Source organism: Saimiri boliviensis, chromosome 9 (genome assembly GCF_048565385.1).
Source record: "Saimiri boliviensis isolate mSaiBol1 chromosome 9, mSaiBol1.pri, whole genome shotgun sequence".
NCBI lineage: Eukaryota > Metazoa > Chordata > Mammalia > Primates > Cebidae > Saimiri > Saimiri boliviensis.
The window spans coordinates 57,020,060-57,038,215 of record NC_133457.1 but is presented as its reverse complement, the minus strand read 5'-3'; the positions used below and the strand labels follow the sequence as shown (position 1 = coordinate 57,038,215).

The window sequence follows — 18,156 nt, the reverse complement described above, 5'->3', positions numbered from 1 at the left end:
TTGTGCATTGATATAGCTGAAAGGGAGCAATTGAAATCGGATAATTCTGGATGAAGTATAATTCTCAATTTGTTTTTTGTTTTAAAGTTGGTAAAAACTAATGCAAGGATATTATTGCGTTTGGACAATTTTATAAAACTCAGGGCAAAATTAATATTGCCCATTTTTCTAAGAGCTACAAGAAGAGCCTCATTTTGTAGTCACTAAATTGTAGATTATTCAGTTTCTAGCAACAGAGTAGTCCATGTTGATACAGGCATGCCTTGGAGATATTAAGAGTTCAGTTCGCCGGGTGCGGTGGCTCAAGCCTGTAATCCCAGCACTTTGGGAGGCCGAGGCGGGTGGATCACGAGGTCGACAGATCGAGACCATCCTGGTCAACATGGTGAAACCCCGTCTCTACTAAAAATACAAAAAAATTAGCTGGGCATGGTGGCACGTGCCTGTAATCCCAGCTACTCAGGAGGCTGAGGCAGGAGAATTGCTTGAACCCAGGAGGCGGAGGTTGCGGTGAGCCCAGATCTCGCCATTGCACTCCAGCCTGAGTGACAAGAGCAAAACTCTGTCTCAAAAAAAAAAAAAAAGTTCAGTTGTAGACCACCTCAATAAAGCAAACATCATGATAAAGCGAGTCACGTGAATTTCTTGGATTCCCAGTGCATAAAAAAGTTCTGTTTACATTATACTGTAGTCTACTAAGTATATAAGCATCATGTCTAAAAATATATACATATCTTAGTTAAAAATACTTTTTTTGCTAAAGAATGTTAATGATCATCTGAGCCAGATCTTCAGTGAGTTGTAATCTTTTTGCTGGTGGCGGGTCTTGCCTCAATGTTGTTGGCTGCTGACTGATCAGGGTGGGTAGGACAGTTATTTGTTAAAATAAGATGACAGTGTAGTTTGCTGCATCAATTGACTTTTCCTTTCGTGAAGGATTCTTCATGAAATAGTAGCTTGCCATGTTTTTGATAGCATTTTACTCACTGTAGAATTTCTTTCAAAATTGGAATCAGTACTCTCAAACTCTATTGCTGTTTGTCAACTAAGTTTATGTCATATTCTAAGGCCTGTGTTGTTATTTCACCAATATTCACAGCATCTTTGCCATTAGATTCCATCTCAAGAAAACACTTTCTTTGCTCATCCATAAGAAGCAACTCCTCATCTGTTCAAGTTTGATCATGAGATTTCAGTAGTTTAGTGTCCACATCTTCAAACTCTACTTCTAATTCTGGTTCTCTGGCTATTTTAACTCTGTTTGTAGTTACTTCCTCCCCTGTAGTCTTGAACCCCTCAAAGTTATCCGTGGGGTTTGGAATCAACTACTTCCAAACTCTCATTGTTAATATTGATATTTTGACCATCTCCCATGAATCACAGATACACTTAATAGCATCTAGAATGGCAAATTATTTCCAGAAGATTTTCAGTTTACTTTTCCCAGATACATTTGAGAAATTACTGTCTATGGCAGTGATAGCCTTATAAAATGTATTTCTTAAATAATAAGACATGAAAGTTGAAATTACTCCTTGATCTGTGGGCTGCAGAATGGATGTTGTGTTAGCAGGTGTGAAAACAACATGAATCTCCTTGCACATCCCCATCAGAGCATTTGAGTAGCTAGGTGCATTGTCAATGAGCAATAATGTTTCAACAGGAACCTTCTTTTGTGAGCAGTAGATCTCAATGGAGGGGTTAAAGTATTTCATAAAGTATGCTATAAACCAGTGTGCTCTCATGCAGGCTGTCTTGTTCCATATATAGAGCACAGACAAGTCAATTTAGCATCATTCTTAAGGGTTCTGGGATTTTTGGAATGGTAAACAAGCATTGGCTTCAGCTTAAAGTCACCAGCTGCATTAACCCCTAATAAGAGTCTGCCCTTTGCTTTGAAGCTTTGAAGCCAGGCATTGACTTCTCTGCTCTAGTTGTAAAAGTCCTAGGGAGCACCTTCTTCCAATAGAGGGCTGTCTTATCTACACTGAAAATCTATTGATTAGTCACTTGCATTAATTATCTTACCTAGATCTTGTGGATGACTTGCTATGGTTTCTACATCAGTACTTGCTGCTTCTCCTTGCACTTTTATATTATGGTGATGAATCTTTTTTTAAACTGTGTTAACTAACCTCTGCTAGGTTCACACTTTTCTTTGGAACTCTGAGCTTTCATAGATTTAAAGAGACTTGGGTTCTTATTCTGACTTAGGTATTGGCTTAAGGGAATGTTGTGACTGATTTGATCTTTTATCCAGATCACTAACACGTTCTCCCTATTAGCAATAAGCCTGTTTCGCTTTCTTAATATTTGTGTGTTCACTGGTGTAGCACTTCTAATTTCTTTCTATAACATTTCCTTTGCATTCACAGCTTGGCTGTTTGGTTTAAGAAGCCTAGCTTTCTGCCTATCTCAGTTTTAGATGTGCCTTCCTCACTATGCCTAATTGTTCCTAGCTTTTGGTTTCAACTGAGAGAACTGCAACTCTTTTCATTTGCACACTTAGAGGCCATAGTACGATTAATAGGCCTAGTTTCAATATTGTTGTGTTTTAGGGAACAGGGAGGCCCAGGAAGAGGGGAGAGATAGGGGAATGGCTGGTTGATAGAGCAGTCAGAACACACACATTTATTGATTCCTTTTTTTCTCCAATGTTCATTTTCTAGTTACGTATTTTAGCAGTGGAAAGTATCTTAGATAAAGCCTATTATTTTACCTAAGGTGAAAATGACTGTTCGTGGTCATGGAAGACTATTTTTTTTTTTTAGGATGATAATCCTCTCAGTAGTTTTAAAATCCATTGGAAAACCTTGCTAAGATGACAATAATTTTGAGGCTGGGCCAAGGAGAACAGAAAATATGACTGGGAAAGGGGAACAAGATGAACTTGGACCAAATGTGCTCAGAGTGGAGGTTGCATTAATAGGATATCAGTTTGTCCCTTCCCAACCTTGGGATGTAGGATAAAAGACACCTCTCAAGAATCCTTCTCTGAGCTGGGTGTCGTGGCTCACCATGTCTGTAATCCCAGCACTTTGGGAAGCCAAGGCGGGTGGATCACAAGGTCAGGAGATCAAGATGAGACCATCGTGGCCAACGTGGTGAAACCCCGTCTCTAGTTAAAAAAAAAAAATTCACCTGTCATGGTGGCAGGCTTCTGTGGTCCCAGCTACTTGGGAGGCTGAGGCAGGAGAATGGCTTGAACCTGGGAAGTAAAGGTTGCAGTGAGCTGAGATGGTGCCACTGCACTCCAGCCTGGAGACAGAGCGAGACTCCGTCTCAAAAAAAAAAAAAAAAAAAAGAATCCTTCCCTGAAGTCCACCACCTGCTTTCCTGCCTAGGTAAGCCCCTACTAAATGCCTCTCTGGGACCTGTACCACTGCTTAGTAACTAACACTTTTCATATTCATAATTATTTGTTCGGTGTCTGCATGCTCTTTTAAAATAAAAGCCTGTGGCTAAATGGAGACTGGTTCATCCTTAATTGCCACCATAACACAGTGCCCTGATAACTGGTAAATAACTGCTGGTTAATAGGCTGCGGTGCTGTCTTTAAATAAAAGGATTGGTTGATTACATTTACGCAAGTGAAGATAAAGGAAAGCATAAATACTTTTACATTTGGTAACAAAGACAGTATCTTACCTTTTATTGATCAGTTTGGTTCTTAGATTTTGAGAAAAAGACTTGTCGTCCTGTTTTAGCTTTATAATGTAAAGTTATCTATTTAAAATTTTTTTCAGGTCCATAGTACTGGTATGAGTTAGGAAAAAATGAAGTTAGTCTCTAATAAACTGTTGAATGTAATAAGAAAATCCAAATTCATACTAGTAGCAATCTCTGCTAAAGAATCTGAGGATAGCCCTAGGATATCGTCATAAGAATCTCTTATAATATTAAGACAATTCTTTTGTAGAGTTTTCCATCTGATGAAGGTTGGCCATTTGCAAAGTATCTTGGAGCTTGTGGAAGAATGGTGGCTGTAAATTATGTTGGAGAAGAACTTTGGAGTTACTTTAATGCGCCATGGGAGAAACGAGTTGACCTCGCTTGGCAATTAATGGAAATAGCAGAACAACTTACAAACAATGACTTTGAATTTGCACTCTACCTCCTGGACGTCAGCTTTGACAATTTTGCAGTTGGTCCTAGAGATGGGAAGGTAATCATTGTGGATGCTGAAAATGTTTTGGTTGCTGACAAAAGATTAATTAGACAAAGTAAGTATATAATTTTTAGATTTTTTAATGCTCATTTTTTCCTATGTCAAAATAATGTTTATACTTGTATAAAATGAGTTTTGAGTTTCCTCCTTAGATGGCAACTTTAAGCGTCTTTCTTTGCTTTATGTAACCACTGTCAATAAACAAATACAGATACTCTTTGACTTAGTAGGGAGTTACATCTTGATAACATCATTGTAAGTTGGAAATACTGTAATTTGAAATACATCTATGAGACATCATGGCTTAGGGTGGAAATAGTCTATGACAAAGTCTATTTTATAATAAACTGTTGAATATAATTTTATTCATGTAATATATTGAATTCTGTACTGAAAATGAAAAACAGAATGGTTGTATGGGTTCTTGAAATACGGTTTGTATTGAATGAGTATCACTTGCACCATTGCAGCAATGAAAAATCGTTAAGTTGAACTATCAGCAGTTGGGAACCAATTATACTAAATCATTGTATTTCTATACTTTTAGTCACAGTTTCTGCATGTTTAGCAAAATATTCTTTGTATTCAGTTGGACACAAATATATTGTATGTGTATGTGTATATCTTTTGCATACTGTGTGCTATATTCTGTGGTTTAAGAATCTAATGCAGAAATAAATTTAATATATTGTTACAGGCTACCAGAATTAACTGTATTGCTCTCATGGAGGCCTCATTTTTCTATGGGACCTCTTGCAGGGATGTTCTGTTGTTCTGTGGGGGTCACTACGATAATGGTTTTGTTTTATTTTTAACCATTTTGATGATTCCTGGCACTGCAAGCTCTGAGTTTGGTTTGACATTCTGATTATTACATCTCACTGAAAACTTTGTTTTTCCATTTATTTTTGAGTTCTGTAGATGGGTAGTGTCTGAAGTGGTCTGAAAATTAAATGCTATAGAATTTTAAAGCATCAAGGACAAAGCCTGTAGGTCTATAACCACTTCAGTTAGAAAAAGAAACCAAAGGGTTGTTGCTCCATGTTGAGGGTCTTAACATTTTTAAATCCCCTCTTTTCCTTCCTGTAAAAGTGATATGAGTATCTTTTGACAAAGGCTGAAAATCTGTGGCACCTGGGGAAAAGTTTATGTGAGAGCCATATATTAAGTTAACATTTACTTTTTGCATGATCTTAGCATGACCCTGTTAAATACTTGATTTTTCCCACTCCTTTGTTCAGATTTTATACTTACCAGACTACTTTCTGATTCTTTCTTGACTTACCATGTAGATCCTCCTATAGGAAGTGAACACCTTGCTGGCGTATTCTGCTCCCTATTTACCTCTTCCTGTATCTGTGAATGTTGTCGCAGCATATACTGTGGTTTCTTTTTTAAAGTGTACACAAGCAGGTGGTTTTTAGTATATTCATAGAGTTGTGCAATTGTCCTAAACCTAAAAGTATTCCAGTGTTTGTAAAATAATTTTATTTATTTTATGCAGACATTCCTGGAATAATTGTTATTAATTCCTGACCTTAGATGAATCCAACCATATAGTTTCTGTATTCTTGCATTTCATACAGTGAGCATTGCTCTCGTGCTACTTTAACTCTGGTCAGTTCTTTGCAAATGTCTCATGGGTCCTCTAAATAGCCACTTTGCAAAAGCCTCTGTCTATTCATTCACTCTCTTTTCTTTCCACTTTCTAGTAAATTTATTTTATTTTATTTTTACCTTTATTTTATTTCTTCACAGGGAAATTGAGGTTTTGCTGTGGCAACTCCCTTGGTATCCTTCTTTATCATCTAAACCTCATTAAAACAACACACATACATCTTTCTTTTTCAGATAGATTCTTCTTCAGAACTTGTTGCATCAGTTATTTTCTTCAATGCCCCACCTCCTTCCTTTAATATCCAACTTCTCTTGCCTCCCTATAAAAAGAATACATAAGACTTTTCTGCTTCTCCTTGCTTGTCCACTGTTTTTAAAAGTATTTATTGCCTCTCTGCCTCCTTGGCCTCTGCTCATTCCTTAGTCCATTAAAACCTGACTTAGACATCTGCCTTGCCATTAGCAACCACCTAACTGGCAAACTTGTGAAGTGATTGTGATTTTTATCAACTTTTTAAAGTTCTTTTCTCCTTTGGAATAGTAACCTTCCTTCTGTTGAAATAATAACCTTCAGAAAACATAAATCTGATCGTACTACTCCTTTGCTTAAATAGCTTTAATGACTTCCCATTGTTCTTCAAGTAGAATCCAAACTCCTTAACCAGGGCATAATCTGTGTGACTTGGCCCTCTTCTCATTCTTTTTCTTTTCTTTCCTTTTCTTTTGAGACAGGGTCTCTGTCACCCAGGCTGGAGTGCAGTGGTGGAATCACAGCTCACTGCAGCCTCAACCTCCCTGGCTCAAGTGATCCTCCTGCCTCAGCCTCCCAAGTAGCTGGGATTACAGGCACACACCACTATGCCTGGCTAATTTTTTAATTTTTTGTAATGGTTGGGTCTCACTGTGTTACCCAGACTGGTCTCAAACTCCTGTGTTCAAGCAGTCCTCTAACCTTGTCCTCTAAAAGTACTAGGATTACAGTTATGAGCCACCCTGCCCAGCCTTGTGTATATGTGTGTGTGTGTGTGTGTGTGTGTGTGTGTGTGTGTGTGTGTATCTTTTTTTCGAGTGCTTCATTTTTAATACCCCTCTGTCTATTGCTCTTGCTGCTTCTGCTACAATGGTCTTTTGTTTTCCTGAATGAATTGGCCCACTTCTGGGCATTCCCATATGCAGTTTCCTCTTCCAAAAATGCCTCTTCCCTCTTCTGTACAGCTAGCTATTGTTTTTCAAGGCTTGGCTCCTTCAAGTACGTGTGTGCTTATGTGTTCTCTATAAGCCTGTTATCCCTCTTACCTCAAAGTCATAAGTTTCAAGTCTAGTTCTAGTTGCACATATGACATGCCCATCTGACACCTTACAGTTCCTTTATGTTTATTTTGTTTATATATAAAATATTGATACTACGATGTCAAATATTTATTAATGTCATACACTTATGTCATATACCATATGTCATATACTTATTAATTTTTGCCTGAAATGTTTCTCCAATCTAGCTTTTCATTCTGGGCTTTCTATAGTTGCTGTCATGATCTTAATCCTTCTAATCTTCAACACAGAGTTATCTTTCTATAAAATAAATTATGGTTATGATTACACGGTTACAACTTGTTTTCTGTATCTCCTTGCCAAGTACCTTTCTCACAGTCTGCACAGTGAACTTACTGCTTCGTGAACCAACTGAACTGATTTCTCAAGTCCATGCCTTTGTATAACACTGTGGTCTGAACCCAAAATGCTGTTTTTCCAAGCTGCTTTTCAGATTCGTTATCTTTTAGGACCTAAATAAGATGTTCTTCTGTTTGCAGCTTTCTATAGCCCCAGGGAAAGTGCTAATTCCCCACTATTCCTGTAACATTGTGTCCTAGTTCTTTATGGCACTTTCTGTGTATGATGGAAAGTCACTAGGCTAAACCTGTAAGTGGTAGGGGCCTTTTTGAATCCTTCTGCCTGGCATTGATGAGGTCCCAGTAAATGTTTGTATGAATTTATGTATTTAAATGTTTAAAGTTATAATATGCTTTTACCTAAAAGTATAGAACCAATACTATTAATTAGTGAAATACTCCATTTTTGGAAGCAATGAAAACTATATTTTAATTTTTTTTTCTACCTCTGCTTTTCCTCCTTTCACAGATAAACCTGAAAATTGGGATGTGTGGTATGAAAGCAAATTTGATGACTGTGATAAGGAGGCTTGCTTATCATTTTCAAAAGAAATTCTTTGTACTCGTGCCACTGTGGACCACAATTACTATGCTGTTTGTCAGAACCTCTTATCCAGACATGCCACCTGGCGTGGCACTTCTGGAGGACTCCTTCATGATCCGCCAAGTGAAATTGCCAAAGATGGCCGCCTCGAGGCCTTGCTGGATGAGTGTGCCAACCCAAAGAAGCGCTATGGCAGATTCCAGGCTGCAAAAGAACTGCGTGAATATCTGGCACAATTAAGTAACAATGTGAGGTAGTCTATGGTGAACGTTTCTTTTTTTCTCCATTTAAACAGCACTGGGTAAAACTAAACCACCAAAAACTATCTGAAAAAGCGAAATTTGGAAGTATTACATTGAGAGGATGATAAACTTGCACTGATAGATCTTAATGTTAACATCCATCAAAATAAGACATTACTTCAAAAATCACGATGCTTCTGCAAAAAAGTATGTTCTTATACTTTGGAGGCTTGAGCTGTCAGCAGCTGCTCTCCCCTGCCCCGGAATGCTTGAGTGGATTAATGAATATTGTTAAGCTATTGGAAATGAGTCTGATAGTACATTGGCTTGTGTATCAAAGGATACTTGGTACTTAGTTTGCATTTACTATCATGATTTTGTGAATCTCTTGCATTTACTTTGAATGTCAAGTTAGATTGGCCTGTTTTATAGGCCACTTTTTCCTTCTGATGTGTAGGGTTTTTTCCCCATTTTTGTTACTTTTTTAAGTTAAATTTTGAACATTCAGGTTACTGTAGGTATTCATTTAAATTTTGACTAGTTCTCATTCAGTGCTATTTGGTACGTTATTTACAGTTAGGGCAGGATTCCCAGGTTTACTTTGTTTTTTTTTTTTTAAAGAAACCTAAATATTATGTAAATACTTCTTTTTACCACCTTCTGTAGTTTCACCATTGCATGATATCATTTCAGGTTATTTAAAAGTTATATCCCTCAGTGCCAACAATTACAAGTGTACACTAAACATGAAGTTCGGCATATGTTGCGAAATGTCGTTTTATCCTTTACTAAAGGCTTTAAGAATATACTAGCAATCTATACCTTGATGTTCATTTTGATTCAGAAAAAAATACAATCCAGTATCTAAAAAGTGTTAACTAGTCCAAGATAGTCATGCATATGCCAAAGAAATACTACACCTAGTCTCATGTTTAGAGTTTAAAATAGAGTTGATCACATACTTATTTTTACCACCCTACTTCCAGTATGTTAGCTCTGTCATTATTAAATTCAGATCTTCCTGGTTATTCTTTCTGCTGAAAGTTAAACTACCGCTTTCAAGTAATTTAAAGTTATCCTACCTTTTATTCATGGGTAGTTTTGCAAAATTTACATGGTAGCCGTTGTTTGAATTTAATCAGGCATCAAAGCCTTTTATTTATTGATGAACTAATCATTATTACTGTAAAGCAGACAAGTTAACCAGTCAGCCCACTTTGGTCTTTTTTACCTAATGGTTAAACATCCAAACATCAAATTTAAGTATTTGGATGGAAATGTGTGGGCTCTTTAAAAAATGTTACAGTATATAAGTTGACTATCACTAACCGGTAATATTTTTTCTGTTTGAAGTTGTTACTTTTGTTTACAGCAAAGTTTTGATGTAGTGTGCGGTAGTGAGTTCTAGACTGATCTTATTCTAAATCAGAAAGTGATTAACGTATGTACAACCAAAGCCAGGTTTTTCTTTTTTGTTTATTCAGTAACTATTTATTAAGCATCAACTCTGTGCCAGGCACGTTACTAGCTGCTACATACTGTCTGAACATGACATACGGTTAAGTAACTTTACAATTATTAGCAAATACTTCAATGTAGATATTTCTTAAGTTGAAATAGCATTAACAAGAATAATGCTTTCACGTTATTTTGTCTTGTGATGGAAATTCAACTTGTACCATCTAAAACTAAGTTGCTATAAAAATAGGATGGGGTGAAGTTTTTAATCCCAGTTTAAAAACTGAAAGGAAAAGGTAAGAGCTTTCCATCATAAAATAGTTGCATTATGTTAATTTTTACACATTAGTGCATTGCATGTATCAACCGGCCCTCAATGAAGCATATAAGTGCTGGGAAATTTACTAAACTGACCCTTTTTGCAACTTTGGGAAATTTTTGAGGGGAGTAGTTAAAATTGTCAAACACTCACCTCTTACTCAAAACTTCAAATAAAATAACACTTTTTCAAAAGGGAGCACCTTTTATATTTGATAAGTTTTCATTATAAACCTTACAATACCAGTCACAAAGAGGTCGTCTGTCTACGGTTTAGTGAACATTTGCTTTTCTTTTTGGAAGTGTGATTGCGATTGCAGAACAGAAAGTGAGAAAACACTGCCAGCAGTGATTGCTACTTGAGGTAGTTTTGTATAACTACCATTTCCCCTCCATGAAATTATGTGAAATTTATTTTATCTTTGGGAAAAGTTAAGAAGATAGTAAAAGAATTAGGGATTTAAAATTACAGGGAAAAATAGGTAAGTGAAAAAGCAATAAGTATTTTGTTCACTTTGCTATCAAGATGTTCACTATCAGATATTTATTATATGGCAGCAATTTATATTTTTAATCATTGCCCATTAATAGACGCAGTAAAATATTTTTGAATCAGACATTTGGGGTTTGTATGTGCATTAAAATTGTCTTTTGTACTGTAAGTTACTGTTAATTTGAATATTTTATCAAACTGTCTCCCTGTGCCTTTATAATATAAAGTTGTTTCAACAACTTTTAATGATCTTAATAAAGAATACTTTAAGAATCACACTTTTCAGACTATTTCTTAACTTCAGATATCCACGTTTTTCTTGAGTGGAAAGTGAGTTTGTGTAGATAAGTTACTTTTTTCCTCTTGCATGCACTCGATTAGAATTTTGTGGGAACTATCTGATTGGATGTGTACAGCTTAAGGTTATGTGTGTTTTCTTTTTCTGTAGGACTGAATTTTAAAAAACTTGTACCACTAACATGGAATGTAAAAAAAACTTCATTATGGAAATTTTCAAATGTATGCAAGAGAATAACATAATGAACAATAGTATAACTATCATTATATTAACTTCAAAAGTTAACATGTGGCCATAGTTGCCTCCAGCTTATTTTGAAGCAAATCTGAGATGTATCATTGGATTTATATTAGGCATTTTCTCCTAATTAAACACAATACTAATTTTTATTTTTGAGACTGAGTCCCACTCTGTTGCCCAGGCTGGCCTACAGTGGCATGATCTTGGCTCACTGCAATCTCTTCCTCCTGGGTTCAAGTGATTCTTGTGTCTCAGACCTCCCAAGTAGCTGGAATTATAGGCGCCCACTGCCACACCCGGCTAATTTTTATATTTTTTGTAGAGATGGGGTTTCTAGCCACATTGGCAAGGCTAGTCTTGAACTGTGCACCTCAAGTGATCCACCGCCTTCTGCCCTCTAAAGTGCTGGGATTACAGGTGTGAGCCACCATGCCCAGCCTCACAATACTATTTTACATCTAAAAAATTAAAAATGAAAACTCAGTATCACCAAAGCAGGAAAACTCTCAAACACCATTGTTTTTCTCGAAAACTCTGGATTCAACTGCAGGGATTCTGTACCACTGACTGTACAGATGTCGCAATTTCATGATTAGTAAGACATAACTGCAATTATTGCAACATGTTACTATAAATATGTAAATCTATGCGTTCAAAATGCTACTAAAACCAGCAAGCAAAAATAACAAAGTACCTCGGTCACCTTTGAAAGGATTCTGAAAACTGCTACATTGAAGAAAAACATTTATTCTACCTTACCTCAGGATCACCAAATTATGAGGGGAAACATTGGTAGAATACTTAGAATTATTTCAATTAACAAATGCAGAAGGAGTGTTAGAATAACGCTGTTCTTCAATTCCTGTTAAATGGACAAATCTAAGCAACGATCATCAATGGCTTCAGAGACTATTAACTGAAAAGCTGATGGAGACACCTTGTAAGGATAGATGAGAATGGCAACACTGGACCCCACTGGTCAACCTTACAGTAATGTGTCTTCTGATAAGACTCAACAGGTACCCAGCATCGCCTATTAAGTGTCTGGCCAAAATACAAAAACTCTGAATCAAATCAAGCCCATACACCTATCAGTAAATGGAGAGTGAACAGCACAAAGGAACATGTTAAAGGCCACCATGGGGATGCAGTCAACAAAATTCTGAACAGGTGATTCTACAGGATAAATGACTTGGTTATCTTTAGCAAGTTGTAGAGAAAAGGAGGAGGGACCATTATATTAAAATATATAAGAAACACAAAAATGCAAGTGTCACCTTTGTATCCTCATTTGAATAAATCAACTTTTTGAAAAAGTTGAAATTTGAACAACTGAATGATAAGGTGAATGTCTTGGATAAGCTCATCCATTTTAATTTTGCATCTTGAAAAAAACCACTCCTAAGACTCCATATAAATTTTCTTTCCTTTTTTTGAAGAATCACTTAGTAATATTTTTTTTGGTGGGGAGGAGTGATAAGGAAACCACACCCACTCATATATTTTCTGAGACTTACCTTAAAAGGTGTGTTTTCAATAGTGTCATCAGCAATTCTGAAAGTCAATTTTTTTTAGAGTTGCTTTATAAAACATTGCTTATATATTTATGGTAATACCATGGGTAGAGTTTATTTGACTTTTTTTTTTTTTTTTTGACTCATTGGGACACTATATTCTGTGATCCTTTAATAGGACTTTCAGACAAATTAGTTTCAAGTATTTGGGGAAGGAGAATAAGATTACAGGCAGGTTTTTGTCATATAAACCTAAATAGATCAGTGTACTCTTTGTGAGATACAATGCAGTTTTGAGGATATTTCTGTATCTTCCTTCTTTGTTAAAGTCATTGCTGTCATTAAAACCATAAATAGAAATCTCAAACAGTTGGTACTCATTTGTTTTCAAGGGAGAGAGAATATTTCTCTGATGCCATTTAATAAAAGGCAGTTAAAAAGAGGAAACAAGCATCTTTGAGCTACTTTAAATGAATACTTAGATGTTTCTGAGAGAAAGAGTGAATCTCTTCTTTGACGCTTGCCACTTGTGGCTCTAGACAAATCATTTAATGTCTGTGAGACAGTTGTCCACACATAGAATTCTCTCTTTGACTGTACTACAGGGTCACTGGACAGATCGAGTAACGTGTAGGAAAGCACTTTGTAAGCTGTGAAGTGCTATACAAGAATATTTTAATAATAAATAAACATTGATGGTTTACTCAGAGAGGAAGAAGGGACTTCAAGGAATAAGTAATTGGTTTCTTGCTGGTTGGCAGGGCACAGCCACCAATGACGTTTACCTCTTTATAACTCAAGACTGTAAACTAGTTTTAGCAGGAGAGAGGCATTCAGCAGATACTTTCAGAAAACTTTCTGTGGTTTAGATGAATTTGCCAAAAATAGGATTTGGCATGAAGATTTTAAGTTTCTGTTTCCTAGCATTTCTTAGGATAAGCATTTATAATCAGCTGGGGGAAAAATAATAAATTTGGAGGGGAGGAGGACTGTTCTAAGACTATTACTATTGTCAAATTATTCTTGAAGCTAACTTTTCTATCTTTAGTTGAAATATCAAAAGGAAACATTTTACTATAAGTAACAATATGTTATAAATTAATTTACATATATTTTAATTAGGTATATATAAATTTATATTAAATTATACTAAACTGTATATATGTTATATTAAATACGTTATAGTATACGAAACCAGTAAGTCTAACTTAAATCTTAACGTTCTCCAAAGAGAAAACACAATAGAAGCTAACATGGTAAATTGTACAAGCTCATTAAAAATCAAATAATGGGTCACTCCATCTCTACCCTCATCATTGGAAGGAAACAGTAGCAGTAAAAATGGCAGGGAATCAGGTAGAGTATTTCTCCTTAGCTTGGCAGAACATGTGTCTTAGGCAAGGAGGTGGTGGAGGGATCGAGGCTGCTATAAGGCAAAGAGAGAAATCCTTGGGTGGATCCAGATACTACTTTGCTCTTTTGGATGCCTATGCTAAACAAAACTCCAAAAGAAAAACAGGCTGGAGTTTGCCTGTGGGTCACAGTTTGCCAACCTGCACTCTAAATTATTGCCTAGTATTTATACATAAAAATATGCCATACTTCATTTAATCATTTATCTGGTTAATGTCCAACTTTTCACTATTAAACATGCTGTTAAGAATATCGTTATGCAAATGACCCTGCACATGTATGAGTACTTCTGCAAGAAAATTTACAGGTCAAAATGTGCATTTTTTTTCATATTTTTATTTAAGGTTCAGGAGTACACATGAAGATTTGTTAAATAGGTAAACTTGCGTTACAGGAGTTTGTTGCACAGATTATTTTGTGACCCAGGTACTAAGCATAGTACCCAATAGTTATTTTTTCTGCTCCTCTTTCACCCTCCTCCCTCATGTAGGCCCCAGTATCTGTTGTTCCCCACTTTGTGTCAATGTGTCCTCATAATTTAGCTCCCAGTTGTAAGAACATGCAGTATTTGGTTTTCTGTTCCTGCATTAGTTTGCTAAGGGTAGTGGCCTCTGGCTCCAACCATGTTCCTGCAGAGGACATGATTTCATTCTTTTTTATGGCTGCATAGTATTGCATGGTGTGTACCACATTTTCTTTATCCACTCTACCATCGATGGACATTTAGGTTGATTTCATGTCTTGCCTATTTTGAATAGTGCTGCAATGAACGTACAAATGCATGTGTCTTTGTGATAAAATGGTTTATATTCCTGCAAGTGTATTTGGGATTGCTGAGTTGAACAGTAGTTCTATTTTCAGCTCTTTCAGGAATTGCCACACTGCTTTTCACAATGGTTGAACCAGTTTATACTCTCACCAACAGTGTATAAGCATTCCCTTTCTTTTGCAACCTCTCCAGCGTCTGTTATTTTTTGATTTTTTAGTGATACGTATTCTGACTGGTGTGCAATGGTATCTCCTTGTGGTTTTGATTTGTATTTCTCTAATGATCAGTGATATTGAGCTTATTTAATATGCTTATTGGTTGTATGTATTTCTTCTTTTGAAAAGTGTCTGTTCATGCCCACTTTTTAATGTTTTTTTTTTTTTTTTCTTGTAAATTTGTTTAAGTTTCTTATAGATGCTGGATATCAGACTCCTTCAGACACGTAGTTTACAAAGGTGTTCTCCCATTCTGTAGGTTATCTTTTTACTCTGTTGATAGTTTCTTTTGCTGTGCAGAAGCCATTTAGTTTAATTAGATCCCATTTGTCAATTTTTGCTTTAGTTGCAATTAGGTGTGCATATTTAATCATGTAAATTACTTCCAAATTCTCTCCCAAAGATCTTTGCCAACTTAGATTCCCCAAACAGTGTATAAGAATGGGCTTCTTCTAGGCCAAGCCAGCACTGGCTATTATTTGTTTATTAATTTTTATAAATATTATCAATATTACCTGTAAAACAGGCAACTGTCTGCAACTGCTTAGTTTGAAACTGCTTTATCTGTTCATGAGGCTTGAAAAATCTAATAACATCCCTTACTTTCCTCCTTGATTTAGAATAAGAAACAGATGTAGGAATAAAGAAGCTAGGGAATGTCATCTATGCCATGTTAAAACTGTTAGACAGTGTAGGCTGGGCATGGTGGCTCGTGCCTGTAATCCCAGCGCTTTGGGAGGCCGAGGAGGGTGGATCACGAGGTCAAGAGATCGAGACCATGTTGAAACCCTGTCTCTACTAAAAAATACAACAATTAGCTGGGCGTGGTGGCGTGTGCCTGTAGTCCCAGCTACTCGAGAGGCTGAGGCAGAAGAATCGCTTGAACCCAGGAGGAGGAGGTTGCAGTGAGCCGAGATCACGCCACTGCACTCTAGCTTGGCACCTGTTGACACAGCAAGACTCTGTCTTTAAAAAAAAAAAAAAGAAAAGAAAAAAAAAAAAACTATTAGATTGTAGTTTGTGTCCAAGGTAACAGTAGTTTTCCTAATGCTGTGTCCCAGAAATAATCCTCTCCGATTTTGTCACAGAGTGGGAAAACCAGAGACCTTCTGTCATTGGCAATGTCTCCTTGAGAAACATACATGAAGAAGCAGAGAATTTGTGATTCATGAGACAGTCATACTAAAAGGGAAGAGAAAGAGAGAGTGACTGACTGCACATGCCCAGCTCCTTGTCTCAAATTCACCCTTTAGATGAGTCACTGGTGAAGGGGAAAATACAGACTGGGAGTCCTACTCATAGGAAGTCCTTCCACTAAAACTTGAGAAGTAGAATATTAGCGCCAACCTTCATGAGGCTCACCATGTCTCCCATGAGTTTGATGGCCATTTAATTTTTTGTGAACTGCTTGGTTTATCATTTGCCCATCCTAAAAGCAGATGTGGTAAGTTCTTATCACTTAGAATTTTTATTTTATACTTATTTAAAAGGATCATTTAAGCTTCTTTGTGTTTAGAATTTTTATTTTATACTTACTTAAAAAGCTCATTTAAGCTTTTGTGTTTATTGAAAAGGGAAAATAAGAGCAAAAGCAAAATGGCTCAGGTATTTGCAAAACATTCTATGTTGGATTCACCTACGCTCTTGACTCACTTTTCTGTCCAGAGACCTCATGTACATGTTTTCCCACACTATGTATCACCCCTATGCTATTAAGAACACCGGTGAAACCACGTTTTTCAGACGAGTGCTCCAGTACTGTCTTAAAACTTTTCTTCATGCCATAGCCACCAACTATGTAAGTAAGCTTTGATGTTGGTACATTCTTGAACTCCCCAGTAGATGTAAGAATGTTTCAGAAAAAAAAAAAAAAAAAAAAAAAAAAAAGAACTAGGTCCCATATTTTCCTTCTTAAGTGGTTTTTGAGTAGTTTGTTGACTGAAACGTTAGGGGTTACACTTTTCCAGTAACAACTGGAATAACAACCAGATTTGAACATGTGCAGGCATTGGTGCCTCTCCACAGCTACTGCCTGGCTAACAACAGACAGACACCACTTACTGTAAAACAACTGTTGGTTTCGTATATGTTAAAATTTGAAAAAAATTTTAATTGATGAATTATAGTGCTTTTTTTCCAATATGTCTTTTTTCCTTATTTTGTGGTAAAATACATAAAACAAAATTTGCCGTCTTAGCAATTTTAATGTATTATGTTGTTACAAAAGTAATTGTGGTTTTGCCGTTAAAAGTGCAACACTGGGCCGGGCGCGGTGGCTCAAGCCTATAATCCCAGCACTTTGGGAGGCCGAGGCGGATGGATCACGAGGTCAAGAGATCGAGACCATCCTGGTCAACAAGGTGAAACCCTGTCTCTACTAAAAATACAAAAAATTAGCTGGGCATGGTGGCACGTGCCTGTGATCCCAGTTACTCAGGAGGCTGAGGCAGGAGAATTGCCTGAACCCGGAGGCGGAGGTTGCAGTGAGCTGAGATCGTGCCATTGCACTCCAGCCTGGGTAACGAGCGAAACTCTGCCTCAAAAAAAAAAAAAAAAAAAAAAAGTGCAACACTGTGCATGTAATTTATGCCATTATGGCAAAATCAGCAATTACTTTTGCCCCAATCTAATACAATGAAGGGGATTTAATTACATTCACAATGTTGTGTAACCATTACCACTATCTATTTCCAATATATTTTATCATTCCAATCAGAAACACTGTGCCCAGTAAGCAATAATTCCCCATTTTTCCTTTTTCTATAGAGCCCCTGGTAATTTCTAATCTACTTTCTGTTTCTTTGAATTTGCCTATTCTAGATATTTCATATGAGTGAACTCATACAGCATTTTTTCTTTTCTACCTAGCTTCTCTCGCTTAGCATAATGTACCCATATTTTGTTTGCTGACTTACCTGTTAATAGATACTTGGTTTGTTTCTACCTTTAAGCTATTGTGAACAATGCCACAATGAATCCTGGTGTATAGGTATCTGTTTGAATCCCTGTTTTCAATTTCCTAGGAGTGGAATTGCTAGGTTGTATGATAATTATACATTTAACTTTTTGAGGAACCGCTAACCTGTCACACATCTTTTATCTTTAACATATGATTGACACTGTGGGGATTAGTAGAAAGTTGTCCATCCTTGTTACAGTGCTACAGGAACATGTTACAGGAAGCAGTACTGACTGAG

The 18,156-nt window shown here is 36.5% G+C and overlaps 1 protein-coding gene across 1 annotated transcript in view; it reads left to right on the top strand.

Moving 5' to 3' along the window:
* DIPK2A (divergent protein kinase domain 2A) overlaps nucleotides 1-16,849 on the top strand; it is a 35,570-nt gene extending 18,721 nt beyond the window's left edge. The window contains exons 2-3 of the mRNA XM_003930929.3: nucleotides 3,920-4,223; nucleotides 7,925-16,849. Of these exons, the coding sequence (XP_003930978.1) occupies nucleotides 3,920-4,223; nucleotides 7,925-8,256 (636 nt within the window). The 3' untranslated portion in view covers nucleotides 8,257-16,849. The remainder of the gene's footprint in view (nucleotides 1-3,919; nucleotides 4,224-7,924) is intronic.
* The last annotated feature ends 1,307 nt before the right edge of the window (nucleotides 16,850-18,156 follow it).